Source organism: Engystomops pustulosus, chromosome 3 (genome assembly GCF_040894005.1).
Source record: "Engystomops pustulosus chromosome 3, aEngPut4.maternal, whole genome shotgun sequence".
NCBI classification, from domain to species: domain Eukaryota; kingdom Metazoa; phylum Chordata; class Amphibia; order Anura; family Leptodactylidae; genus Engystomops; species Engystomops pustulosus.
Window position 1 is genome coordinate 7,229,893 of NC_092413.1, and position 26,003 is coordinate 7,255,895.

General features: G+C 44.3%; 1 protein-coding gene and 1 long non-coding RNA gene across 2 annotated transcripts; both read left to right on the forward strand.

Moving 5' to 3' along the window:
• The first annotated feature begins 132 nt into the window (after positions 1-132).
• Positions 133-25,959, forward strand: LOC140120899 (uncharacterized). The gene is made up of 6 exons (XM_072139932.1): positions 133-267; positions 3,445-3,594; positions 3,707-4,279; positions 4,468-4,507; positions 6,400-6,999; positions 22,097-25,959. Exons 3-6 carry the CDS (start codon positions 3,992-3,994, stop codon positions 22,951-22,953), a joined length of 1,785 nt encoding a protein of 594 aa, XP_071996033.1. The 5' UTR covers positions 133-267; positions 3,445-3,594; positions 3,707-3,991; the 3' UTR covers positions 22,954-25,959.
• On the forward strand, positions 16,550-20,267 carry LOC140120909 (uncharacterized). The gene is made up of 3 exons (XR_011853998.1): positions 16,550-17,266; positions 17,930-18,068; positions 20,085-20,267. It is a non-coding gene; the product is annotated as an uncharacterized lncRNA (long non-coding RNA).
• Positions 25,960-26,003: the final 44 nt, after the last annotated feature.

Genomic DNA, 26,003 nt, shown 5'->3' on the forward strand with positions numbered 1-26,003 from the left:
GAAAAATGGAAACATTTAAAGAAAAAAGGGCTGCGTCGTTAAGGGGTTAAACACATATTCGTCAATGTTGTCAATTTTTACCTCAGACTCACTGAAAAACCTTTGAACGTTGATGTTTCTGATTGCCCAGCACTTCCTGTCATGTGACAAGGATGATGTCATCAAAGGTCCTGTACTGTTTCCTTATCCCCGGTATCTCACTGACCATGTGACTGTGACATCATCAAAGGTCCTATAGAACGATATAAGGAGCGACGTTGATTTCTGGTAAGCTTTGTGTGAGGAGGGATCGGGGTGCGGGCTGTGATGAAGGGGACATGGGGGCGCGGGATGTCTGACGGAGGGGAAATGGGGGTGTGGGATGTGTAAGTGGGGGGCATGGGGGAACCGGATGTCTGAGGAGAGAAAAGGAGCCATAGGAAAGTCTAATCAACAAAGGAAACATTTCCTTCCGGAAATTTCTGGAAATTTTGGTTGCATTACTGGGCAGAGCAATTTTTAGAATTTTGACGTTTACAAATAAAACCGAAATTACAGCACAAAGATTTTTAATAATCCCAAATATTTTCTGAAAGCAGAGACTTGACCCATTTTCAGAATTGCATCAATGATTTTATGGACATGGGCACCTTCATGCGATTTTGATTAAAAGTGTAAATTTTTATTTAAAAAAAAAAAAAATTACTTTGATGACAAAAAATGAGAAAACAATTAGTTTCACGTCTCCTAAATGTAATAGATGAAGATGTTTAGGGTTTATAGTCACATCATCATAAATCATCATAAAATCACTTAAACTGAACCGAAAAATCTGCTTTTTAGCGACAAATTTCAAGACGGTCACAACCTGAAACAAATATAGAGATGAAACAGATAAAAAAGTAAATGCTTCCCCGAAACCTACAGAAGTTTTGAAAGCTTTCAATCTGGCGATTGCATTTGTCTTCATCAACAGTTGATGGCCCGTCCCACCATCATGCAACTTTGTATCAGAAACAAATCATTGTTTTTAAAATGCATGAAATCATATACTTCTGCATAAAACTCACATTACAGCGGAGGTTTGCACACAACAAGGGCTCAAATTTTATATATAAATATAATAATATATAACATAAACAAAAATACACTCACAAAAGCCACGGAAAATCTGGTTGTGATCCACAAATGTGGAGACATACCATACATACTCGAGTATAAGCCTAGTTTTTCAGCACAAAAAAAATGTGCTGAAAACCCAAACTCGGCTTAAACTCGAGAAAAAAAAAATATATACGGGTATATATAATAAGCAATATGAAAACATAGCCAAATAAAATATCTATTTTTTTTTTTTAACAGCCTACCGTGTATAAAGTTATAGCTTTGTAATTACCACTCACGGCCACCTTCATGCAACTTTGTATCAAACTGTGATAAAATTGTGTCTCCACGTCTGCAGAAAAAACATGGGTTCCAAAACATGACACCCGGTCCTCCAGTTTCATCAGTGCAAAAAAATGAGCTGTCATGAGGTTTTTTTTGTGGACCCATAGACTTCTATTGCCTTCCGTGATCCGCATCAGTGAAAAACAAAGGTTCCAAAATTTTTTTCCTTGGGCAACAGATCAGTACAAAAAAAGCCAACGTGAAAACATCCATAGAAAACAATGGTTCAGTAAGATGTCCATGAAAATATCACAACAAACACTGGCAGCGCGATCGATGGGTGGAGCAATCTTTATAAAATACACCTATAAAATAACACTGATTTAATAAAATAGAATAAACCACAGTTTGCAGGGCGCTTGCAATATTTTAAAAAAATACTCGCACTGGCGTCCGTGTTGTTGTTTTCATTTGGGTATAATACTCACAACATTGGCCATAAGATGTCTAGACACAAGTGTCAGTATTATCGGGTGTGACTCCGGCGTCCCGGAGTAGGCTGAGAAAAGCCGCGGCTCGCTTGTTCATTCCGCACACGTGCAGTAATGTTTCCGGATGAACCTCAAGTCCCAGCCGGTGGAGATTAACCGCAGGTGGTGTCAGAGCCGGCCAGGATCTATCAGAGGATATAGATCTTCGATTGTCAAGATTGTCAGCACTCGGGGGGTAAGTGGACATCCTGGACCATCGTGGGAGATGGAACTAGCCAACACCTGGGACCGGAGTCTAAGCGGCACTCGGTCTTCACCAGAGCCCGCCACAAGGCAGGTTGGACTTGCTGCAGGAGTGAGCCACCAGGTTGTTCCACAGGTGCGACTAGCCCACGGTGGCAGCCACGGTAGAAGTACAGAATCACAATCCAGGCTCAAAGTCCGGGACAGGCAGGTAGTCAAGGTAGGTGGCAGAGATGCAAGGTCAAAGGTCAGGTTTGGGGTCACAAGGATAGGAACAAACGCAAGAAAGCTTTCTCTATGGCAATGAGCTTAAAGATCCGGCGGGGGTTGATGGGAGCAGACAGTCTTTATGGAAAACCGGGAAGTGCCAGCGCCAATCAGAGCTGGCCTTTTAAATCTTTGAATGCCGGCACATGTGCCCTAAGGAGCCGGGACGCGCGCACGGCCTAGCCTGGATGGGAGCAGGAGCGTGGAGAGGTAAGTGCAGGCCAGGGGACGGGGCAGCACTACCATGGAGGGGGGTATGGGTGTGCCTGTGATCCGAGCCATGGATCGCAGGGACACCTGTGACAAAGATTGTCTATTTGCCAAAGGTATAAGGTTACATAGTTTCTTGGTGATATTTATAAGATGGTAGTTTGTAACAACGATATACGCAGTTTAGGTGGTGGTGTTTGCAGTTTAGACAGTGACTCTTGGTTTGATTGATATCATTACGATCCTCACGGTTATCAGTGGAAATCTTCCATATGACGTCCTCTATAGACGGCCCTATGGCTGGTCACAGTATATGAAATGGCCCGACGCGTTTCAGGAGACAACCTTCTTCCTTCCTCAGTAGCTGAAATATTTTTGGGACTCACTTGGGCGGATTTATTCACAAGGTGTTCAAGGTTACATACAAAACCCGGACTGGGAATGACTTCATCCATCTCAGGGGATTTACAAAAAATATGGCCTGAATTATATAACAATATAGAAACTGAAATAGATGCATTATACATTTTATCTAAGAATAAGAATGACTATAAACCTATATAACCTATATAAAGAATAATAAAAATGGAACATGCACTGAAACAAAATTATAAAAATGATACAATTATAAAATAAAAGACCTGACATCCAAATTTCATTTGAACAGTGAATATCTCTGGTTATTTGGCATCTAGAAGCACAACCCAGTATCATATTTTACATGAAACCGAATATTCTCCTTTTTCAGTCCATTGGTGCCGTGTGGTGAGATGCACAATCATCACTATGAAACGCCTGTGACAATTCCCACTTTGTGAGATCAATTACTGGATGTCAGATGTTGTTATGGCTCATTCTCCCTCAGGTTCTTTAGGTAAAAGACGTTCATAGACGTTTAAAGAAATTCAAGGATCTTCTAATCTATGACCCATCAAGGATGGACATTGACAAAAGCCACATGGCTGCCCGGATCCTGGACCTCACCCTAGAGATCATCTACTGGATAACTGGAGAGGTGAGAGTCTCCCAGGACACGGCTCTTATCTCTAGGAATACAACAGGGAAATGACTGGAGAGGTGAAGGATTCTTAGGATCTATGTAGTGATCAGTGTCTCCCCATACACAGGATTACACAGTAGTGAAGAAGTCGTCTGGTGAGTGTGTGACCCCCTGTGTATCAGGAGGATGGACCCAGAGCCCCATCACCCAGCCTCCACCTCATTCACTGATACATGAGCAGAAGATCCTAGAACTTACCTCCAGGATCACTGAGCTGCTGAGCGGAGAGGTGAGCGCTGCCGGGAATGCTGGGACATTATATAATAACACAAGGGAGGGGTCCGGGGGATGACTGTGTCATTGTGTGTGTCAGGTTCCTATAAGATGTCAGGATGTGGCTGTCTATTTCTCCATGGAGGAGTGGGAGTATGTAGAAGGACACAAGGACCTGTACAAGGAGGTCATGATGGAGGACCACCAGCCCCTCACATCACCAGGTAAGAGGAGACCTTCCCTGATTGTAGAGGAGAGTCAGCCAGATTCCCCCATCATCTGCTCATCACATGTAGACAATGTATCAGTCACTGTGTTATGTCCTATAGATGGATCCAGTAGGAGAGATCCACCAGAGAGATGTCCCCGTCCTCCAGATTCCCAGGACTGGCCAGGAATAAATCAGGAGGTCCTATTGGATTATCAGGTTGGTGAAACTTAGATTTCTGGAAAGATTCTTTGACGTTAAGAAAGTTGACATTAGAGCAGATCCTTTATTATGGCAGGATGTTTCGTGGCCTGTGTGAGTTTTTACGGCTTTGCTTAAATCTAAAATATTATCGTTTTCGTTTTACGTTTCTATATCTGCAATATGTGATTTTTTTATTTTTGCAGGAAAGTGATGATTTCAGCAGTTCTTCACTGGCAGCCGATGGTAAGAGTCTTGTTTTTTATTCTTCCATAAATATATTATTTTTTTATTTATGAGTTCATAATTGGTAGGTGTAGGCATTGGAGTAGCTGACGAGGGCCAAACCATGATGCATAGGTGACTGGGTCAGACCGTCTACACTTGGTCTTCGTGGTTGTTCTTGGAATGTAACAATCTGTTATAACTGTAACTAATCAGTAACTAAAAAAATATTCGAGATGAAACTGCAATACCCTCGCCGATGCAAGGCAGAGGAGTGGTTGCGAATACGTCCCACCATGTAGCTTGCAGCCTGTGTAGGGTCTAGTCAGCCCCACAGCATGTCACTACATCACACTACATAGTCCTTATAGGACCCAGGGGAACATTGCAGTGGTAGATCCTGCCTGGTAAGGCAGGAGTTAAGTGTTTTGTCTGATGTCATATGTGTCAGCCAATCACATGTATTACACTCTGTTTCTGTGAGCTGAGACGTAATTGGAGGAGTAGCCACCACCTGAACGAGTGGGAGTAACAAAACCCCTGGCCAGGAATGTTCTAGAGTGCAGTCAGACCCAGGAGCAGAAGCAGACTGGAGTTACTCCAATACAGACTCTGCGGAGTCTGTACAGCTAGCATACCAGACCAGAGCAGGAAGAGCCTAGCCCCTGCCTGAAGAGTGGAACTAATAGCTAGTATAGTGAGGAAAGGGGTATCATCCTACCTTTAATGGTGATACCTGAAACAACCCAGGACAAGCTGAAGCATCCTTCCAGGACACAGCTACCTCCCAGCCTGCCCTCTGCATCCAGGCTGGTGATCTACATCCTGTGGCTCCCTCCAACTGCATCTCAGCAATCCACCATTTTGTAAAGGCACGTTGCTGCGGTTCCTGTCGGTTCCAATAAAGAACTGCCTCCGTCTGGTCCCTGCTACTACGGCTGCCATCATCACAGGCACCCTGTCCACTACACAGAGACTCATACTCTAGACACCAAAGGGTTGCCCCAGGGAGATCCGCTATAGCAGCCTCTCCCTCATCATTTCTTGCCAACACCACCCTGCTGGAGACTTGCCAGGCTGTAGGACAACCCTCCGGTTCCCCATACCAAGCACCGTGACACTAGCGTGCCTAGGCCGCAACCGCCAGCCACTCAGGTACTGCGGGCCCCGGCTGACTCCAGGCCCCGAGAAAAGGCTAGGCCCCGGTGGGGGATGTTGCAAAACCTCCAGTAGAGACTTCAAGAGAAAATACCCAATGCATGTGGGGAGCAAAGGCGAAACTCTCCGATCCATCCCACAGGAGAAATATCCGGTATCCAGTATGGGGAAACCTGTACTATATGATGTGGTAACAATGGATCCTCCTTCAGTTACTGATTCTCTGATTTAAATATTTAACACTTAGTTTTTTTTTTCTTAAATTGCAAATAAAACTTCCTGTTGAGGGTCGAGTACAATATAAACACATATAGAATTAGTTATTTCCCACATTGGACACTGATCCAGATCCATGGGATAGATTATAGGTGTCTGATACACTGATAGGGATGAGTGAACCCAAAGTTTCCAGGGGGTGTCCACCTGATCACAGCTAAGGCTAATTATTGGGGGCATCAATTTGCCCCATTGGCTGTTCAGGCACCCATCTGGCATTATGTCTGGGGCACACCCGAACCTAAACAGAAACTTTGGTTCTGCTCATCATTAATCTCAGACGCTCCAAGCTCTGGGACCCCCAGAAATCTCAAGAAAGGGAGGGGCATAAAACAATCCTCTAAACTTTCCCTTAAATACTGAGGGTCCTCCGTGACAGCATGTAGATTGGGGGATACATGTCTAGTGTAGAAAAACCCTCTAAAACAATTTAAGCTGATACACTACTCAGTCTATTAACACTATTTTCCTGTTTTTAGGCACTATAAGTGGTGGGATGATTGATTCCCAGGGACGCTATCTCTTATCACCCTCTCATGAATTTGAAGATAACACCAATCAAGACAATTTATTCCCTCCTAATGGACCCTTAATCCTTCGCACCATCGATCTATCCGCTGATACTGAGAAACCGCCACAGGGAACTCACACAGGAGGGGAGAAGCCGTTCTCATGCTTGGAATGTGGGAAATGCTTTGGAAATAAATCCAATCTTAAAGGTCACCTAAGAACTCACACGGGCGAGCGGCCGTTTTCGTGTTACGAATGTGGGAAGTGTTTCGGAAAGAAATCAGTTCTTGATTATCACCTGAGAACTCACACGGGGGAGAAGCCGTTTTCCTGTACGGAATGTGGGAGATGTTTTGCAAAGAAATCCTATCTCATAGATCATATACGGATCCACACGGGGGAGAAGCCGTATTTCTGTACAGAATGTGGGAGGCGGTTTAGACAGAAATCAAGTCTTGTTACCCATCTGCGAACTCACAGAGGGGAGAAACCGTTTTCATGTTCAGAATGTGGAAAAAGTTACGCCAAGAAAGCCTATCTCATAGATCATCTCCGAATTCACTCGGGGGAGAAACTTTTCATGTTTTGATCAATGGAAAGTAGGTTCTACTAGAAAGGAATGGCTAAAAATAGTAATTGGTTTCTTAATAAATCTATAATGCCAGCATAAAAATCTACATGTGATGGTGATAATTTAGTTGATATATATTAAAAAGTACTATGCATGTATGTTACATAAAGTTTATGTGTGTTACATATCTATACACAGATGAGGCTCTACTCGCATTTCACTCCGGCTCTTTAGATGAGGTCCCGGGCTACTCATGGGAAGATCATAAGATTCGGTTAAACCCCATTCAGACCTGGCAGCAACTAAACGTGTTTCCACCTCCACAACAGAACAAGCTCCACAAAGTTTTACCACCTCACAAGGCTTGTTCTAAGGGGATGATATGCATAAGTCCCGATGGGTGCACTACTTCAGCACTGATGCTGGAGCTACTGCGCGTGTGCAGAGCTTCGATGCAGCAGTGTAAACAGTGTGCTGTGAACATGCAGGTGCTGAGGGTACTGAGGTGTGGAGTAGCCTTTGATCCTAATTGTCAGGGTTTGGGGTCAGTGAACCCCCTGGACCACCGTGGGAGATGGTACTAGTCGACACCTGGGACTGGAATCTAAGTGGCACCTGGTCTTCACCAGAGTCCGATGAGACCAAAGCGGGATGGTCTTGCTGCGGGGAGGTGCCGCCAGGTCGTTCCACAGGTGCGACTGGCTAATGAGCGCAAAGGAGTGCCGGCGTGCATGCGTCCCCGCTCTCTTGGGCGCGTGGGTCTAGCTGGGACTGGAGCGGGAGCGTGGAGAGGTAAGTGAGGGCCGAGGGGCGCAGCGCCACGGAGAGGGGCACGAGAGTGCCCGCGATCCGTGACATGGATCGCATGATCACCCGTGACAACAATGCCAGGAGAGCCCCGGCAGCTTCTTTGGAAAATTAATATATTAGGTAGATAAAGTTTAGCTTAGTTTAGAACATATTATAGGATAAGGTAAAGATGGATTAGAGTTTAGTAGGTTAATAGGAACCTACCATCAGATCTACATAGGTGTTTTTAAAGATTTTTTGTTTATTTAAATTTTCTACTTACAAAGTTAAATAGACCCTTCATAAAAATCCAACAGCACTAATAGCATCAGCACACGACCCAGAGTTTGGCCTCACAATGGCTTCTTCTGGGGCAATGGAGACTGAAGAGAAATACGTAGATCCTTGGGACGACCTCTCATAAGGAGTGAGTGCTCCCAACTACAGTTACTGGTGCGATATACAATAGAGATTTCTCTTATGTCTGTTACATAAACACAACTTCTTCCCGACCCCAAATGTAGTTACTTTTTTTTTTTAAACTCTAGTCTCTTTTCTTACTTTCCTAAGTAATCGGGTGCTATTAAAAAAAGTTTTCTTTGGTTTTTGGTGGAGAGGATGTGTCTACCATCTGCCACTTAGTGCACAGAGCTTAGACTTTACCGATTAGATGGGAATAATTAGTAAGGTACGGAAACCGAAAGGTGGGAGTGAAGTAAACCCCTCGGAGGAAAATTGAGTAATTTTAGGAAGTCTGTAGTGCAGGCAGCTTGGGAGCATTTTGGGGGAGGGCCTCAGTCTTGGTTTGATTGATCTTATAACCTGAGAAGAAGCTACAGCGGTCAAGGAATCGATGTAGGTTACTGGAGTTACACATTCGATGGCTGCCAGAGATTCCGTAGGGCGCTAGAAACTTGACAGGGTAAAAAGATCCACAGAAGTCTATAAATGGAGGATGGACATCATACATTTCCTTTCAAGCTATCAACAATAGTACCTTTTCACCTTTCCCCACACCATTTCCAAGATGGACGCAGCTTGTCACAGATGAGCCCAAGCTTGACGAAATCTAACAAAACCCATTTGGTCTTTACGGACCAACACGTATGTAGGGCTATAACACTATGGACTTATATCCCAACCCTCTGGGTCTAATATAGTAGCAGGTGCATGTTACCAAAATACATAGCCATATCCTCTTACTCGCTGCTGAGGCCTTATAAGGCTGGAGGGTGCCAGTGCCTTGTGAGCCAGATGGGGTTAGGTGGGTCTCCTGTAGGAAAGCAACATCTGGCCTCAAAACCAGATGGCAGGAAGGTTGATTATGATCCACAGCAGGCGACTTAAGAGGAGAGAGATGGTGCCACATGGTTGGGAGAGGAGGTGTTGAAGGGGGAGAAGCTGCCTTGTGGTATTTTATGGAGCAGATATTTCATGGAGCCTTAGAAATTTCTTTCAAATCCAATGAGGGATAAGGGGTCGGTTCTCTGCCATCCTTGCAAGGTGATAGGCCCAAAGGGAAGTCACAATGGTTTGGTATATTGTGATCTCTCAGCAAATATGTGACTATGGATTCTGTGATGTTGTAGAGTCACCAGCAATAGACCCTGGAAGAGCTGAACCTGAGCCCCTTGGACGTTGATGTGACTTACGTCGGGGGCTTTTGTCATGATTTCTTCTTTTGGGAGAAAGTCTGTGATGCAACAGATGATGTGCACCTGCAGATTACGGAAGCAAAACTCTACCTCCTCTATCCATCTCTTCATTGTTGTGTTCATAACACATATCAAACATAGGAAACGCATAGACAATACGGGGCCTCATGGGTAGAGGTCTTGTAGTTGCGAAATGACCTTCATGGTGCGCGGTTCCAGAGCAGGAGGTATAGTCACCAGAAGTGGATACTAAATCACAAGGTCATTACTAATCTTAGAAGCTGTGTGCCGGTCAATATTGCTTTATTCTGAAGTCCTTACAATTCTTAGGGTTTCGTTTAGACTCGCTACATTGTACCACTGTGTAAGTGTTAACAGTGTAGCCAGGTCTGTGATTTCCGTCCTCGTTAACTGAGATGTAATAAAGCTTTTCCTTGTTTAAAAAAGGCTCTTTGATTGCTTTTCTTCATGGGGTTGAGACTCAATTTAGTATTTCCTTTATGTATATAGCGCACACAGATTACGCAGCGCTGCACAGAGCTTGCCAAGTCGGTCCCTGTCCCCAATGGGGCTCACAATCTAATCACCTACCAGTATGCTTTGGAGCGTGGGACAAAACCAGAGGAAACCCACGCAAACACGGAGAGAACATACAAACTCTTTACAGATGTTGACCCTGGGACTTGAACCCAGATCGTCAGCGCTTCAAGGCTGTAATGCTAACCACTAAGCCACCGTGCTTCCCCAATTTGATCGAGGTGTAACATATATTACATACGGGAGTTTTCTTCCGTTACAGCTGACTGTAGCCTGTTTGCCATAATGGTCCTTTTGACCTCCAGCAAGAAGACGTGCATGTACATCTAATGCTATACGAGGGGCGTCGTCAGCACCCACAAAGGTCTCCTCCGAGAGGCTTGTGATCCCGTCACAGCAAAATCTGTATCCCTGTACACCCTATTCCCAGAAAACTTAGCAACTGTAAACTTTACTAAGGAATATTAAAGTCCTCTGTTTCTGGGAATTCTTCCAAAAGTATTCCATAAAATACTTCATTATTTTAATTAAGTAGCAAATTTTAATAAGGAATCATTGATGGAGCAAATATAGCAAAGATTTGGTTTAGTGCTCTTTTGCATTGGTGTTGGTGCTCCGCTTCAGTTGTGCACCCGTTGGTTTTGTCTCGTGTCGCTGTTTTTCTTCCATTTTGTCTGTGTCCACAAAAAAAACTGAATGTGTAACATTGCTTTGCAAACATCGCACCTTTGATGACCTCCCTAAACCACTCACACAGGTCTATCCTCTCCTCTCACAGGACCAGACCCTCTAATAAAGCTTTTGAATGTTGGGGTTGGCATCCCATGATGACTGGATGGAAGTTGAACTGTCTTACTTTACGTCTGTGGTGAGTGCAAGGGAGTGTTAACGAGCAGTTGGACAGGTGTACCTAATAAAGTGGCCGGTGAGTGTATGGCACGGGTGCCAGAGGTGTCACTCGGAGCTCTCTCTGTGGGCACCCAGGACATCAACCAGAACATAGGTCTCCATACAGATGTGATTGAAACCTGTGATAGAACAGGGAGCAAATACCACTTGCATTGCCAAATATTGTGGGTTTTGGTTGTAGTTTGGGCACTCGGTTTGTAAAAGGTTCGCCATCACTGCCCTATATTATGCCCAGAAAGTGGTAATGATGTCCTGGATGGACCGGGATCAGCCCTCCCTTGAAAAGATGGATCTTGCTTGTCAATAGTGCCATCCCCCGCTCGGAAATTTGAACTCATCTGGTCCAGATGGTGTGTGAAGCCTCATACGGCCTTATAAGACTATTACCCCCCTCTATAACACAGGAGATGATGTGTCGGTGCGGGTGTGGGTGTGATTGCTAGTCTTCTGTCATCTGTATGTTATCTACAATGATGTGGCCTCCATTGCTGCATATGGCATAACCACGTTCATCCCTATTGGGAATTCAATATGCAGATCGACATAAATACAATTGCATTTGATACTGTGTTAATATGGAAAATGATACGCTGTAGGCGTTATTTTTAATGTATAAAAAGTTAAAAATGCATAAATAAAAAAAACATCACAACTTGGATGTTGCATTTGTTTTTTTTGTTTTTTTGCGAACCCACAGGGGCTCATTTACTAAGGGTCCGAATCGCGCACTTTCGTCGATTTGCCCTGAATTGCCCCGGGATTTTGGCGCACGTGATCGGATTTTGGTGCATAGGCGCCGGTTTTCACGTGACAGAAATCGGGGGGCGTGGCCATCGGACAACCCAACGGATTCGGAAAAACTGCGGAATTTAAAAAAGAATTGTGACGCAAGATCAAGCACTTACATGCACCGGGAAGAAGAAGGTGAACTCGGGCGGATCTCGGCGCAGCAGCGACACCTGGTGGATATCGGGCGCACGATCTTAGTGAATCCCAGCAGACCCGAATCGGCGTCGGACAACGCGCCGGGGGATCGCAAATGGTCCGGGCAAGTAAATGAGCCCCATATTGCCTTTCATGATCCGAATCAGTGAAACATTTACCGTGCAAATCACTGAACCACAGACACCAAAGGTTCTTAGGAGGACTGTCTCCTAGATGGCGCTTGTGCCGCAATTTCTTAGATGCCGTGATTGGGATTGAAGCATCGAAGGGTGCGCTCACATGTGGCGTTTACATTGCGTTTTGAATTGCTTTACTGTTAACGTTTGCATTTACGATACACAACCGTTAACACACAGTTAACAAATGTGTTAAAATTATGTTAACAAAACAAATGCGTCAATGCAATGTTACTGCTGAGGCCTCTCCAGGCAAGGTGGGTGCTTGCTGCATATTGCATGGATGCCACCATCTGGGCTGAGATTGTGACGTGGCACATTGTAATAGACGATGTTTAAAATCCCCCATATACTGTATAGTGCCATACTGTATTATGGCAGTATACAATAGGATGAATCAGACAACCCAGGGGTAAAGTATCCTCGGGGGTCTGAAAAATAGTAAAAAAAAAAAAAAAGTTAAAAATTACAAAATAAAATGCAAAAAAACCCCCCAAAATTTAAATAACCTCCCTTTCCCTACAACTGATATCAAAATAAACAGAAAAAAATAATAAACATGTTGGGTATTGTCGTATCCTAAAATGTACAATCTATCAAATCATAATAACGGTTATTACTATTGTTAAACCTTGTAATGGAAGATAGCGCCAAATGTACAAAATGCCACTTTTTTGCCATTTTGCAGCATATGAAAAATTTTATAAAAAGTGATCAGAAGGTTGTACAGTCACCAATATGGTAATAACCTAAGCTCATCCCGCAAAAAATAACACCTCACAGCTTTGTACACCGAGTCATGAAAAAGTTATTATCGCCAGAAGATTAATTAATAATTATTTTTTGCACAGAAGGTGTTAGTTTTTTAAAATATATCAAAAAACAATAAAACCTATATAAAGTTAGTATCCCCATGATTGCACCAACCCAAAAAATAAAGGAGAGGTATAATTTAGGGCGCGCAGTAAAATACAAGCCCACAAGAAAACGGTGCAAATGCATTTTTTCACCAATTTCACTGCATTTGGAATTTTTTTTCCCGCTTCCCAGTACACGGCATGGAATATTAAATACCGTAACTATGAAGTGCAATTTGTTATACAGAAAACAAGCCCTCACACAGCTCTTTACATCAAAACATTAAAAAAGTTATAGTTTTTTGAAGGTGGGGAGTGAAAAATGGTAATGCAAAAACAAAAAAGGGGCCCTGGTTGTTAAGGGGTTAAGGAAGGACAGAATAAATGCTCTCAAAATTGATGTCCTGTATGTCTGTCACGGTGTGCCTACCCTTCCCCAGGCCAGTTTATTTTCCTACCTTACGTTCGGGCTTTAGATGAGGTTTCAACCGTCCCATGGTGGGCTGGAGAGTTCTGACCCATCCTAGATCCATAGGAGGAGCTGGACTCCCAGACCTTACGCTACATCATAAAGCTTGGGTATTGCTGTGACTCTCTGACTGGCACTACCACTCTGTCTCAAAGCAATGGGTGGCACTGGAACAGCTCACTCTCCGGTTCTTCTTAAACTCCTTCCCTCACCATCTGTATCCACCTTCCCCGTGCTTCTTCAAAGAGAAGCTATGCGCATGTGGAGGTCTTTTTTGCTTTCTCGAGAGGTCTTATCAAGGCAGTACCACCCTCTAAAACCGATATTTGGGAACCCAGGATTTCCCTCGGGTATGTCTAAATTGTCCTTTCTGGAGTGGGGTGGTCCTTGAGGATACCATGCCTTTACGACGTCTCACAGGGCTCGCCTCTGCCTCCTCTCAGTGATTTGTGGCCATGTCCCAAGGTGGTCAACCCTTTTTGGTATGACTACTCAGGTCGTTAGTGGCTGATGTGGACACAGACGCTCTAATGACCTTCCAGGGACTTTTCCGGTTAACCTTTCCCCATCTTGAAGATCTACTCTCTCCTGTCACAGGGCTCCATTGTATTAGAACTTCCTTTTGTTTAGAGTTGGGAAGGAGAATTGGGAGCTCCCGTATTGGAAGACGATTGGCAGAGCTGCTTCCGTTTCATTCAAATTGTCCTCGACCAGGAGAAGGGATACAAAGTAGTATGAAGGTGGTACCGAGATCCCACAGTGTTCCATTTGGCTTCTGTAACGGATTCCTGTTGCCAGTGTGGAACTGGGAAAGGAGATACATTTTGGTGGTCTTGCAGGATAGTTAAAAACTTTTGGGAACAGGTATTCGTCACTTAACATCAGATATCAGTTAAAGGAAACCTACCATGAGGAATCAGGATTAGATGTGATTCCTCCTGCTGCCTCTGCCCTAATCTGTATTGGAATAATCCTGGAACCGAACCTAACTTCTTAAAAAATTTATTTGAGTAATATGTAAATGAACTGCAGAGGCTATTGGGGTGTGTTCCAGCCGTAGCTCCCGATGCTCTCCCCGGCTAGGACACGCCCCAGTGGCCTCTGCAGTTAATTTACATATTACTAAAATAAAGTTTCTTAACAAGTTATGTTAGGTTCCAGGATTTTTAAATGACAGATTAGGGCAGAGGCAGGAAGGAGGAATCTATAATCAGATCTACTTCTAATACTAGATTCCTCATGGTAGGTTTCCTTTAAGCAAGAGAACGAGTTCCCTGAGCTTGCACTCCTGTCAGTGCTCTCATGTACCATAGGCTCCCGAAAGAGAGATCTGCTCAGATTCTGCTTAGTAGCAGCCAGAGCAGTAATTCCCCACCGCTGGCGCCCTTCTACCTGCCCTTCGATATTAGAATGGGCCCAGGAGATGTCACTCTTATTCCACATGGAAGAACTGGCAGCAGTGACACCTGATGCTCATGAATGATTCCTCCGAGTGTGGAGACAATGGATGGAATTCAGAGAATAGATCTTTAAGGATCTATTTGGGAGCCTGGTTACCTGAAATATCTGCACCCCTCGGCCCTTCTGTTCCCCTTCCATTCTCTCTGCTATACTTTACAAGTGTCTTCTTTTTCTCCCTTTTCTCTATCTTTGGCCCTTTTGTGTCTGTCTATACTTGTGTTTTTGTTGTGTAATAATAATAATACCACGTACACCCAAAGTGGCAATATTTATTTCAGAGAAGTGACTGGTTGTCACTGGTGCTCCTATGACCAATGTCCTGGGTTGCATGCCCCTTCGTAATTCCCAGATCACCTGGTCTCGATCAAGCGCTGGCTCTGGCGCATGTGTCCTAGCCTCCTAGGGCGCCGTCTTTCGGAGATTTAAAGGGCCAGCGCGCCGGTAATTGGTGCTGGCCGGCTGTTCTGTTTAAATTCCAGCCCCTTTCTGTGTCCGCAGCCGGATCTTCATGCCTTGTGCCCTAGAGAAAGCTTTGTTCCATGCCCCAGTTCTGTTATTGACTTTGATGCTCGATTCTGCTCAACGTCTTTGTACCTCACCATAGCTGCCACCGCGGACCAAGTTGAACAACCTGGTGGTACCACGCCACAGCAAGTCCAACCCGCTTTGCGGCGGGTTCTGGAGCCTGACACTGTTGTGTTTAATATTTCTCCCTCTCGATACGCAGAAGCCTCCTCATTCCAGAAAGGCGACTACAGCTGAAGTTAGACCGAGGCCTACACCACTGCCTGTTGTATAGGAGGGCGGGAATACAATGTAAATATTCCTCTGTATGCAGTAATACTTTAATGTTTTCTATCATGTATCCGATATATCCGATGTGCTTTATCCTGTCACTGCGTCCCGCGTGCCCTGCTAAGATTCATCTTACTGTTCATATTGCAGTGTGGGTAATGTTTACTGTTGTGTTCTTTGTTTCACTTGTATTTTTGTTCAATTAACTGATTCAACATAATTAAGGAAGAAACTTGTATCATAGACCCCTAATCCAATTGTGTTTATCTTTTCTACTGTATAGCACTTCATCATTTTTGTTACGGTAGGGAAGTTAGAACTCTCCTTAAGGCCGTTTTGTAGGTGTGTGGAGACAAATAGCCATTGATACACTAGGGGATTCTGGGAAATATACTGACGCTGAGCATCAATGGCTGTAAGTCTCCACACGCCTATAAGGCGGCCTTAATTGGCAAAGTCTACATAAGGAGAACTCTTACTTCCCAACTCTAGACAAAAGCTTCTCACTCAGACAAACCAGTTTCCTACACTGTACTGAAGAGACCCAACTACATCGAAACAGCCCTGTCTACAGATGGGTGCTGATCCTACTGGAATAGATATACTGGATTGGCTTTAATCCTGCATCATGTTATTAGGCTTCCTGAAAGTCAAGCTTGATGTTAAAGGGGCTTCCATACAATGTAGCAAAAGATGCAATGTTTTCCTTATCCCATCTAGCACAATAGACCGAGTGCTGTCCTACCAGCGAGAAAATCTTTGTGGGAAAGGGACCTGAAGATGGATATTTCTCACCAAGTTCTGCTCTTCCTGTCATGTGATTAGTGTGACATCATCAAAGGTCCTGTCCATCAAAGAATCTGCAGGTATTAACTGATCATGTGACTGTGACATCATCACAGGTCCTACAGACAAAGGACTCTACATCGGTAGACGATATTTCCTGGTGAGATGTAGATGAGCAGCAGGACACGTTGGGGGTGTGGGATAGGGTTGGATCCAGATTCTTATGTAGAGCGGGCTAAATTCTCACTTATTGGTTCCCTAGATTAACTCGTTAGTGACTGGCCTATTTTGGATCTTAAAGACCAAACCATTTTTTTTTCTTGTCACATGCCAAGACGATAACTTTTTATCTTTCCATCAATTTGACCGCATGTAACCCAATAAACACCCATGTCTGAAAGAGCCCCAAATCCTTCTGGGGGAGGGTTTGTGTGTGAAATAACAGCATTTCTGATATTGGCTTCTCAAACTATTTTGCAGTCTTCACCGTGTGGCATAAATAACAAATCTTATGGCTCTTTGAAGTCAAATCTCGTTAAGTTGTTTTATAGAATTTTTCTTATGCCGTTGGCCATCCAGGGCAGATAATATTTGGTTGGGTTGTTGTGGACAGATCGATTCCTGGGATGAGTACTATTTTATTTTATTGCCTTTTACTTTTATTTAGAATTTTATTTATTTAGAACCTCACCTGATTTTTTTTTTCCTGGAAAATTATGTTAGTTGTCAGGCTCCAGGGGTAGTGGACCCACTGCACCACTGCGGAAGATGACGTAGGCCGACACCTGGGACCTCAGTCTAAGTGGCACCCGGTTTTCACCAGAGCCCGCTGCAAAGCAGGTTGGACTTGGTGCGGCGTGGTACCACCAGTTTGGTGGTGGCTAAGGTGAGGTACAAAGACGTCAGACAGAATCGTAGTCGGGGACAGGCTGGAGGTCAGGACAGGCAGCACGGAATCGGAGTCAGGGACGTAGCACTAGGTCAAGGCAGACAGCAGAGGAGCGTAGTCAGGAACAGAACCGGGGTCACAACGAGAAATCACAATAACAGCGCAGGGCACGAGACAAAGCTTTCTCTAAGGCACAAGGCACGAAGATCCAGCTGGCAAGACAAGAAGGGGTTGAGAATTTATCAGAATTGTTGACACGCTGGCCCTTTAAATCTCCGGAAGCCATCGGAGCCAGTGTCGGATCATGGAGAGGTGGGAGCCAAGACTGTGGACTAGGGGCACAAAGAGGAACACCATTGTGCCTACAACCTGAGTCATGGATTGCGGGAGCACCCGTGACAAATTAACATTAAAAACATCTCCCTTTAATCAGTAATGCTCATTTATCCCAGAAGGATATAGGATTCTAAACTAAAGTCTAGTGAGCGGAGGGACCTGACCGCGTAGAAGGTTTAGTATTTATAACCGGTATTTAGAAGGTCAATGATCGAGGTATCTGTGACATTTCTTATTTGCTTTGACCCAGTTTGTGAGATTCTTTACTGCATGTAAGATGTGATTTTGCACTTAGTCTTGCTTGTTCTCCCTTGGATTCCATAGGTACAGGACCTGTATATGTAAAGATACCTTTTACCACCTTTTTATCCATGACTCACTCAGGATGGACGGGGACAGAAGCCACATGGCGGCCCGGATTCTGGACCTCACCCTAGATATAATCTACTGGATAACCGGAGAGGTGAGAGTCTCACATGTAATAAAGTTCCCTTATAGGCGACCTCAGGTGCCAATATTCACATTAATATAAGTTTTTGACACATTTATAACTGTAATTTCTAAGTCTGATACGTTGATGGGTAAATCATTACAAACATAAAGGGGGGGGGGGGTATTAGTCTTAGTATAGTCTTAGGAGCTGTTGAATGTCAGCTTTATTACAGTGACTTAGATGGCTTTACAAATCTGGCGTATAAGGGGTTAAGGTCTGCGGTGTAGTTTTCAACAAACATGTTACATCTATTATTAAACTAAACCACTTACAAAATAAACGGAAAACTTACTTAATGTCACTCCAAGTCTAGGCTCAAAAAGTCTGGATGTTCATTTCATATTGTATCCGCGACCCATTTTTTACCTCTGTATGTCATCCATTTTTTTCAAATCCGCTAAAAAAAAGAAAAAAAAGATTGATCTACTTTTTGCTCTGCCCAAATAGCTACCTAGCAACATTTGAGAAAAAAAACAGACCATATACGGATGTCATCCATGTTTTTTTTGCAGATCTGTTGACTTCTATGGAGGCCCATGTCCATGTTGTGAAGGCTGCAATTTTTTTCTCACTGTCTGCACATCTGTGAACAGACCATAGGAATCAATGGGTCCTTAAACCATCCGAAAAAAAAACAGATAGCATACGGACCTCAAAACCACCGGTCTAAATGAGACCTCAGTCGCACTTCTGTGAATCTATTTCCTCTGCTTCTTTGCAACAGACAACGGGTAGAAATGATAGAACTTATCCTGTTGTTTGGCTGTTGCTCATCCAAGATAACACATCAATGCAAGACCATAGCAAGAAGGTTACCTGTGTCTGTCAGCACAGTGTCGAGAGCATGGAGCAGATACAGGCCAGTACACCTGGAGAAGTGGAGGGGGCCATAGTATGGCAACAACCCATTAGCAGGACCATTACCTCCTCCATTGTGCAAGGAGGAACAGTGCAAGAGCCCCGCAAAATGACCTCCAGCAGCCACTAATATCCACGTGTCTGCGCAAACTGTCAGAAACAGGCTCCATGAGGGTGGTATGAAGGCCGGACATCCACAAGCCAGTACACGGTGCAGGGCAATAGGAATTTGACAGAGAACACCAAGATTGGCAGATTGGACATTAGCAGCCTGTGCTCTTCATGAATGAGAGAGCAGGTTCACAAGAAGAACATGTGCCAGGCCTGACAGAGTCTGGAGATGCAGTGGAGAACATTCTGATACCTGCAACTTCCTCCAACTTGGTGTGGGACCATGTGCTACCCAGAGGTGCCCTGACTGCTGGGATGAGATCTGAAGACCCTGTGAGACCATATGCAGGTGCAGTGGGCCCTGGGTTTCTCCTGATACATGACATTGCTAGGCCCCATGTGGCTGGAGTGTGTCATAGGTTCCTTCATAATGAAGGCACTTTCACCATGGACTGGCTACCCGTTCCCCAGATCTGAATCCAATCAAGCACAAACTATCCAGTTTTGCCTGATGCTATAATTCGGGTCTGGGTAGAGACCCCTTGAAAGAACATACAACACCTCATCAGGAACATGTCCAGGTGTTATAGGGAGGCCACACACACTGGATCAGGCTGAAATTTGTTTTTCTACTTTGACCTCCATGGGATACAAATATTGTATTTTCATTGATTATTTTAAAGTTTTAGTGATCCTAACACATCCACACGTAATGAATTAATAATATGCCACTGCAATATTTCATTAATTGAAGCAGTCTATTTGCTATGTCAGGAGGGCAAAGGAATAGAATTTTTGCAGACACTTGCAACAGTATAAAAAGCTACACACCATAAACCTGACTTGAACATGTGGATTGCCATCTTTTGTTTTTAGGATAAATGTAAAGTGATGTAGGTCGGAAAAGTTGCATTAAAGGTGCAACTATCAAATGCCAAAAACTGGTGTAAAACAATAATACATTTCCCCAAATAGTTTTTAGACTCTATGTAGTGATCAGTGTCTCCCCATACACAGGATTACACAGTAGTGAGGAAGTCGTCTGGTGAGTGTGTGACCCCCCGTGTATCAGGAGGATGGACCCAGAGCCCCATCACCCAGCCTCCACCTCATTCACTGATACATGAGCAGAAGATCCTAGAACTTACCTCCAGGATCACTGAGCTGCTGAGCGGAGAGGTGAGCGCTGCTGGGAATGCTGGGACATTATATAATAACACAAGGGAGGGGTCCGGGGGATGACTGTGTCATTGTGTGTGTCAGGTTCCTATAAGATGTCAGGATGTGGCTGTCTATTTCTCCATGGAGGAGTGGGAGTATGTAGAAGGACACAAGGACCTGTACAAGGAGGTCATGATGGAGGACCACCAGCCCCTCACATCACCAGGTAAGAGGAGACCTTCCCTGATTGTAGAGGAGAGTCAGCGAGATTCCCCCATCATCTGCTCATCACATGTAGACAATGTATCAGTCACTGTGTTATTTCCTATAGATGGATCCAGTAGGAGAGATCCACCAGAGAGATGTCCCCGTCCTCCAGATTCCCAGGACTGGCCAGGAATAAAGCAGGAGGTCCCACCCGATCATCAGGTAGGAGAAGCTGAGATCTGTGACTCCTCTATAGACGGGTGTAATGGCCTCGGCAGCAGTGCAGTATATACTGTGGGATATTATGGAATAATCTGAGATCTGGGTTGATGATCACAGTTTTCCTCTTGCAGATAGGATTAGATAATTTCATGATGGAAATGTTGGTGTGAAATACTTGGATGACTGTTGATTCTATCAGATGGATATTTGAGGAGAACCATTATTTTCTTATGGTTTCATATCTGCAATATGTGATTTTTGCAGGAGAGTGATGACGTCAGCCGTTCTTCAGTGTCCGCTAATGGTAAGAGTCTTTATAAATTTTGTTTTACTATAAATATATTATTATTTCAATGAATGAGTTGTGATTTAGGACATACAGAAAATTATAGTAAAGGGATTTCGGCAACTGACGAGGGCCAAATCATGATTGATAGATGACTTGGTCAGAAAGTCTCCACATTAGTAAGTCTTCTTAGTCTTCATGGGTATTCTTGGGATGTTCTTACCAAAAAATGATTCAAGAAAGGACAACCAGTACATACGTTTAGAGAAAATGGATACCCAGACCATGTGAGGAAAAGTTAGAATCCAAATCATTCCAAAAAAACAAGACTATATGATGGCCAGGTCTTCACCAAAGAAGCCCCCCCCCAATTGTATCACAGAAAGAACCAACTAATCAATAGACTTCCAACTCCAAGAAAAACATGAGCATACAGGCAGTCCCCGGATTACGTACAGGATAGGTTCTGTAGGTCTGTTCTTAAGCTGAATTTGTATGTAAGTCGGAACTGTATACTGTATAATTGTAGCTCCAGGCAAAATTTTTTGGATCTCTATGACAATTGGATTTTAATAATGTTGGGTTGTCATAAGAACCAGTTGTAACAATAAAGCTTCATTACAGACGCCTGTGATAACTGTTACAGCTGATCATTGTAGCCTAAGGCTAAAGTACAGTAATTACCAATATCCAGAGGTCCGTTTGTAACTAGGGGTCGTCTGTAAGTCGGGTGTTCTTAAGTAGGGGACCACCTGTATATGGTTCAGGGAGATCTAAAAAAATATGCACAAAGCTTTATTGAGAGAAATAAAAATTTGACAAAACACATTTATATGTTCTAACTATTGTGTCTGTTGTGGATGAAAAACCTTTAAAACATTTCTAGATAAAAATTTGTTGAACATCTACTTGGTCTTTTTCCACCTCCATTGGGAATTCCACCATCCGTCATATATTTTCTTCTGTCTTTATTATTTTCCAGGTGAAGACAGGATGATTGGCTTCCATGGACATCATCTATCAGCCTCTCATGAAGTCGAAGATAACCCTACCACACAAGATAGTTCAATACTTCCTCATGGACCCACAGTCCTTCATAGTAAAGATCCATCCATGGATTCTGAGGAAAAGCCGAAGGGAACTCACGCCCGGAAGAAGCCCTTCTCGTGTTCAGATTGTGGGAAATGTTTTGCCTATAAATCAGTTTATCTTCAGCATCTGAGAAGCCACACGGGAGAGAAACCATTCTCATGTTCCGAATGTGGGAAATGCTTTGGAAAGAAGTCGTATCTTGCAGCTCATTTAAGCATTCACACAGGAGAGAAGCCATTTACATGTTCAGAATGTGGGAAACGTTTTGGAAAGAAACCATATCTTATACATCATCTAAGAATTCACACTGGGGAGAAGCCGTATTCATGTTTAGAGTGTGGGAAATGTTTTAGTCGCCAATCGGGTTTTCTTCAGCATCAGAGAACTCACACAACGGAGAATCCATTTTCTTGTTCAGAATGTGGTAAATGTTTTCGTAAGAAATCAGTTCTTCAGAGTCATCTGAGAACTCACACGGGGGAGAAGCCATATTTATGTACGGAATGTGGAAAATGTTTCACTTCGAAGTCAATTCTTACAGATCATCAAACAGTTCACACCGGGGAGAAGCCGTTTCCATGTTCAGAATGTGGGAAATGTTTTAGACTGAAATCGGGTCTTGTAAACCATCAGAGAACTCACACCAGTGAGAGTCCATTTGTATGTTCAGAATGCGGGAAAAGTTTTCGCGAGGCACCAAGACTTAAGGAACATCTTAGAATTCACACCGGGGAGAAACCATATTCATGCGCAGAATGTGGGAAAAACTTTAGACATATTTCAACTTTTCAGAGACATAAGCAAATTCATGTTTCAAAGGAGCTTCCGTTTATATGTTTTCAATGTGGGGAGAATTTTAGTCAGAAAAATCATCTTAAGGAACATCTCAAAAATCATTCGGGGAAGCTTCCAGTTTAATGTTCAATTTGTAGGAAATTTATCAAATGTCCATTAGTACCCATAGCCCTATGGGTGGGTTCAGACAGTCAAAATCATTGTGTGAAACGTAACCATATATTGGCCAATTGCCTGCTGCAGGATATAGCGCAATTCTACGCCAGTCGGGGCTTGCATCGGAGGCGGGAGTCTCATGACTTTGCACATCCTAAATCCCCTCCGTAGTGTGAGCGCAGCCTGAGGGACTATTGCTGAACTGACGTCATACATTTACTTCCGCTGACTCGGAGTTGGTCAGGTTATACAATTATTGAATTTCCTGGCACAAAGAAAACCAGCCCAACTGATATCCTGAAGTAAACTCTCTTCTGTAGGTAGGGATTGTCACTGGTGCCCCCGCGATCCTTGTCACTGAGTAGTTACCTCTCCACGACCCTGCTCTCGTCCAGGCTAGGCCCCTCGTGCGTTCCAGCTCCCTAGGGCGCAGGCGCACCAGTACTAGGAGTCTTAAAGGGCCAGCGCTGATGGGCGCTGGCCACTTTCGAGTTTCCTTAAAGACCAGCGGCTCCCATCATTCCCTGCCAGATCTTTGAGCTCATAGCCTAAGACAAAACTTCCTTGCGTTTGTTCCTTGTTCCCGCTCTGCCTAGTATTCCTGTTGTGACCTCGGACCTGACCTGTGACCTTGCATCTCTGCCACCAGCCCTGACTACCAGCCTGAACGCTGATTCTGTACCGCGTCCTTGGCTGCCACCGCGGGCTAGTCGCACTGGTGGAATGACCTGGTGGCACCACGCCGCAACAAGACCATCCCGCTTTGTGGCAAGCTCTGTTGAAGACCAGGTGCCACTTAGATTCCGGTCCCAGGTGTCAGCTAGAACCATCTACCGCGGTGATCCATGGGGTTCATTGACCCCGAACCCTGACAGGGATGCTGCGCTTCAAAGATTATAGTTTGATTGCAATCTGTTCAACCAGTCCTTCTTTTCTGACTTTGTGGGGCACATTTACTTACACAGTCCAGCGAGTTCCTGAAAGTGCATTGTCCGTGTATAAAGCACATCTGCTGGGGTTCACTAAGATCGTGCGTCCGATATCCTGCATGTGTCGCTTCCCTGCTCAGGTCCCCAGAGTTCACCTTCTTCTTCCTGGTGCATGTAAGTGCATTGTCCGTGTATAATGCGCTGTGCGGGGAGTCACTAGGATCCTGCGCCCGATATCCTGCACATGTCGCTTCCCCGCTCAGGTCCCTGGAGTTCACCTTCTTCTTCCTGGTGCATGTATGTGCATTGTCCGTGTATAAAGCACATCTGCTGGGGTTCACTAAGATCGTGCGTCCGATATCCTGCATGTGTCGCTTCCCCGCTCAGGTCCCCAGAGTTCACCTTCTTCTTCCTGGTGCATGTAAGTGCATTGTCCATGTATAATGCGCTGTGCGGGGAGTCACTAAGATTCTGCACCCGATATCCTGCATGTGTCGCTTCCCTGCTCAGGTCCCCGGAGTTCACCTTCTTCTTCCTGGTGCATGTAAGTACATTGTCCGTGTATAATGTGCTGTGCGGGGAGTCACTAAGATCGTGCACCCGATATCCTGCATGTGTCGCTTCCCCGCTCAGGTCCCCGGAGTTCACCTTCTTCCTCCTGGTGCATGTAAGTGATTGATCTTGTGACACAATTTGAAAGTTAAATCTCGCGCTCAGTCCGAATCATTCGGATCGTCCGATGGCCGCCCCCCCGATTTCTGTCACATGAAAGCTGCCGCCGCTGCACCACAATCTGATCACGTGCAACACTATACCAGCACAGACGCTCGTTAAATACCTGTCACAGCCGTGCAAAACGTTGGAAAGTCCGACGAAAGTGCGATCCGCGACCCTTAGTAAATAAACTTGTGTCTTTATTAAGTTATAGTCTATTCTTTCCAACATGAATCTTAATATATATAGATATTGTGATGTCTCACTAATTTCATCTCAATATTTGACATTGCTGCACAGTTATGTTCTCCGTCAGAGAACTGCAGGAATTTATTTTTTTGGACCCATCATTTCTTTTTTAATAAATATATTAAAAAGACATTTCTTTCATCTATTATTTATACTACAGTGGAAATTGGCATGATCATAATTGTCTTAGGTTGGTCAGTGTCCAGGATTTACAGTGGGTGAAATTTGACTTTTCTAAGTAAATATATTGCTACAGGTGATGAAATTCTTACCAGCTCCGGGTAAAAACTCATTCAGTCTAAACTCGTAGATGTGTAATTGTAGTAATGTGATTTTTCATCTTTTGTGCCTCTGTTAGTTCTTGTCTTAATGTTATGTATCTAAAAACCCTTATTAAATGTACAGCAGCGTGGAAATAATGGTTCATTATAAAAATAAAATAATACCTGACATACAAGTCATTGAGCAGAGAACAAGCCTAGGAAACACATCTAGAACGTACAGTACCTACTGGGGATTGAGTTATTCTCACATAGGATATTATTGTGCTGCTGCATTATACCTGAATGATAACTGCTGCAGAAGTAATACAGACGACTTGAGGGAAAGTGTAAAAAGATCCATACGTGGTGGCCTGCTAGGGACCGGTGAGCTCAGAAATGCCATGTCAGGTTCCTCTAAGACCCAGAGCCCCATCACCCAGCCTGCGCCTCATTCACTGATACATGAGCAGAAGATCCTAGAACTTACCTCCAGGATCACTGAGCTGCTGAGCGGAGAGGTGAGCGCTGCCGGGAATGCTGGGACATGATATAATAACACAAGGGAGGGGTCCGGGGGATGACTGTGTCATTGTGTGTGTCAGGTTCCTATAAGATGTCAGGATGTGGCTGTCTATTTCTCCATGGAGGAGTGGGAGTATGTAGAAGGACACAAGGACCTGTACAAGGAGGTCATGATGGAGGACCACCAGCCCCTCACATCACCAGGTAAGAGGAGACCTTCCCTGATTGTAGAGGAGAGTCAGCCAGATTCCCCCATCATCTGCTCATCACATGTAGACAATGGGGCAGATTTACTTACCCGGCCGATGGAGTTCACCCGAAGTGCGTTCCCCGACGTCAA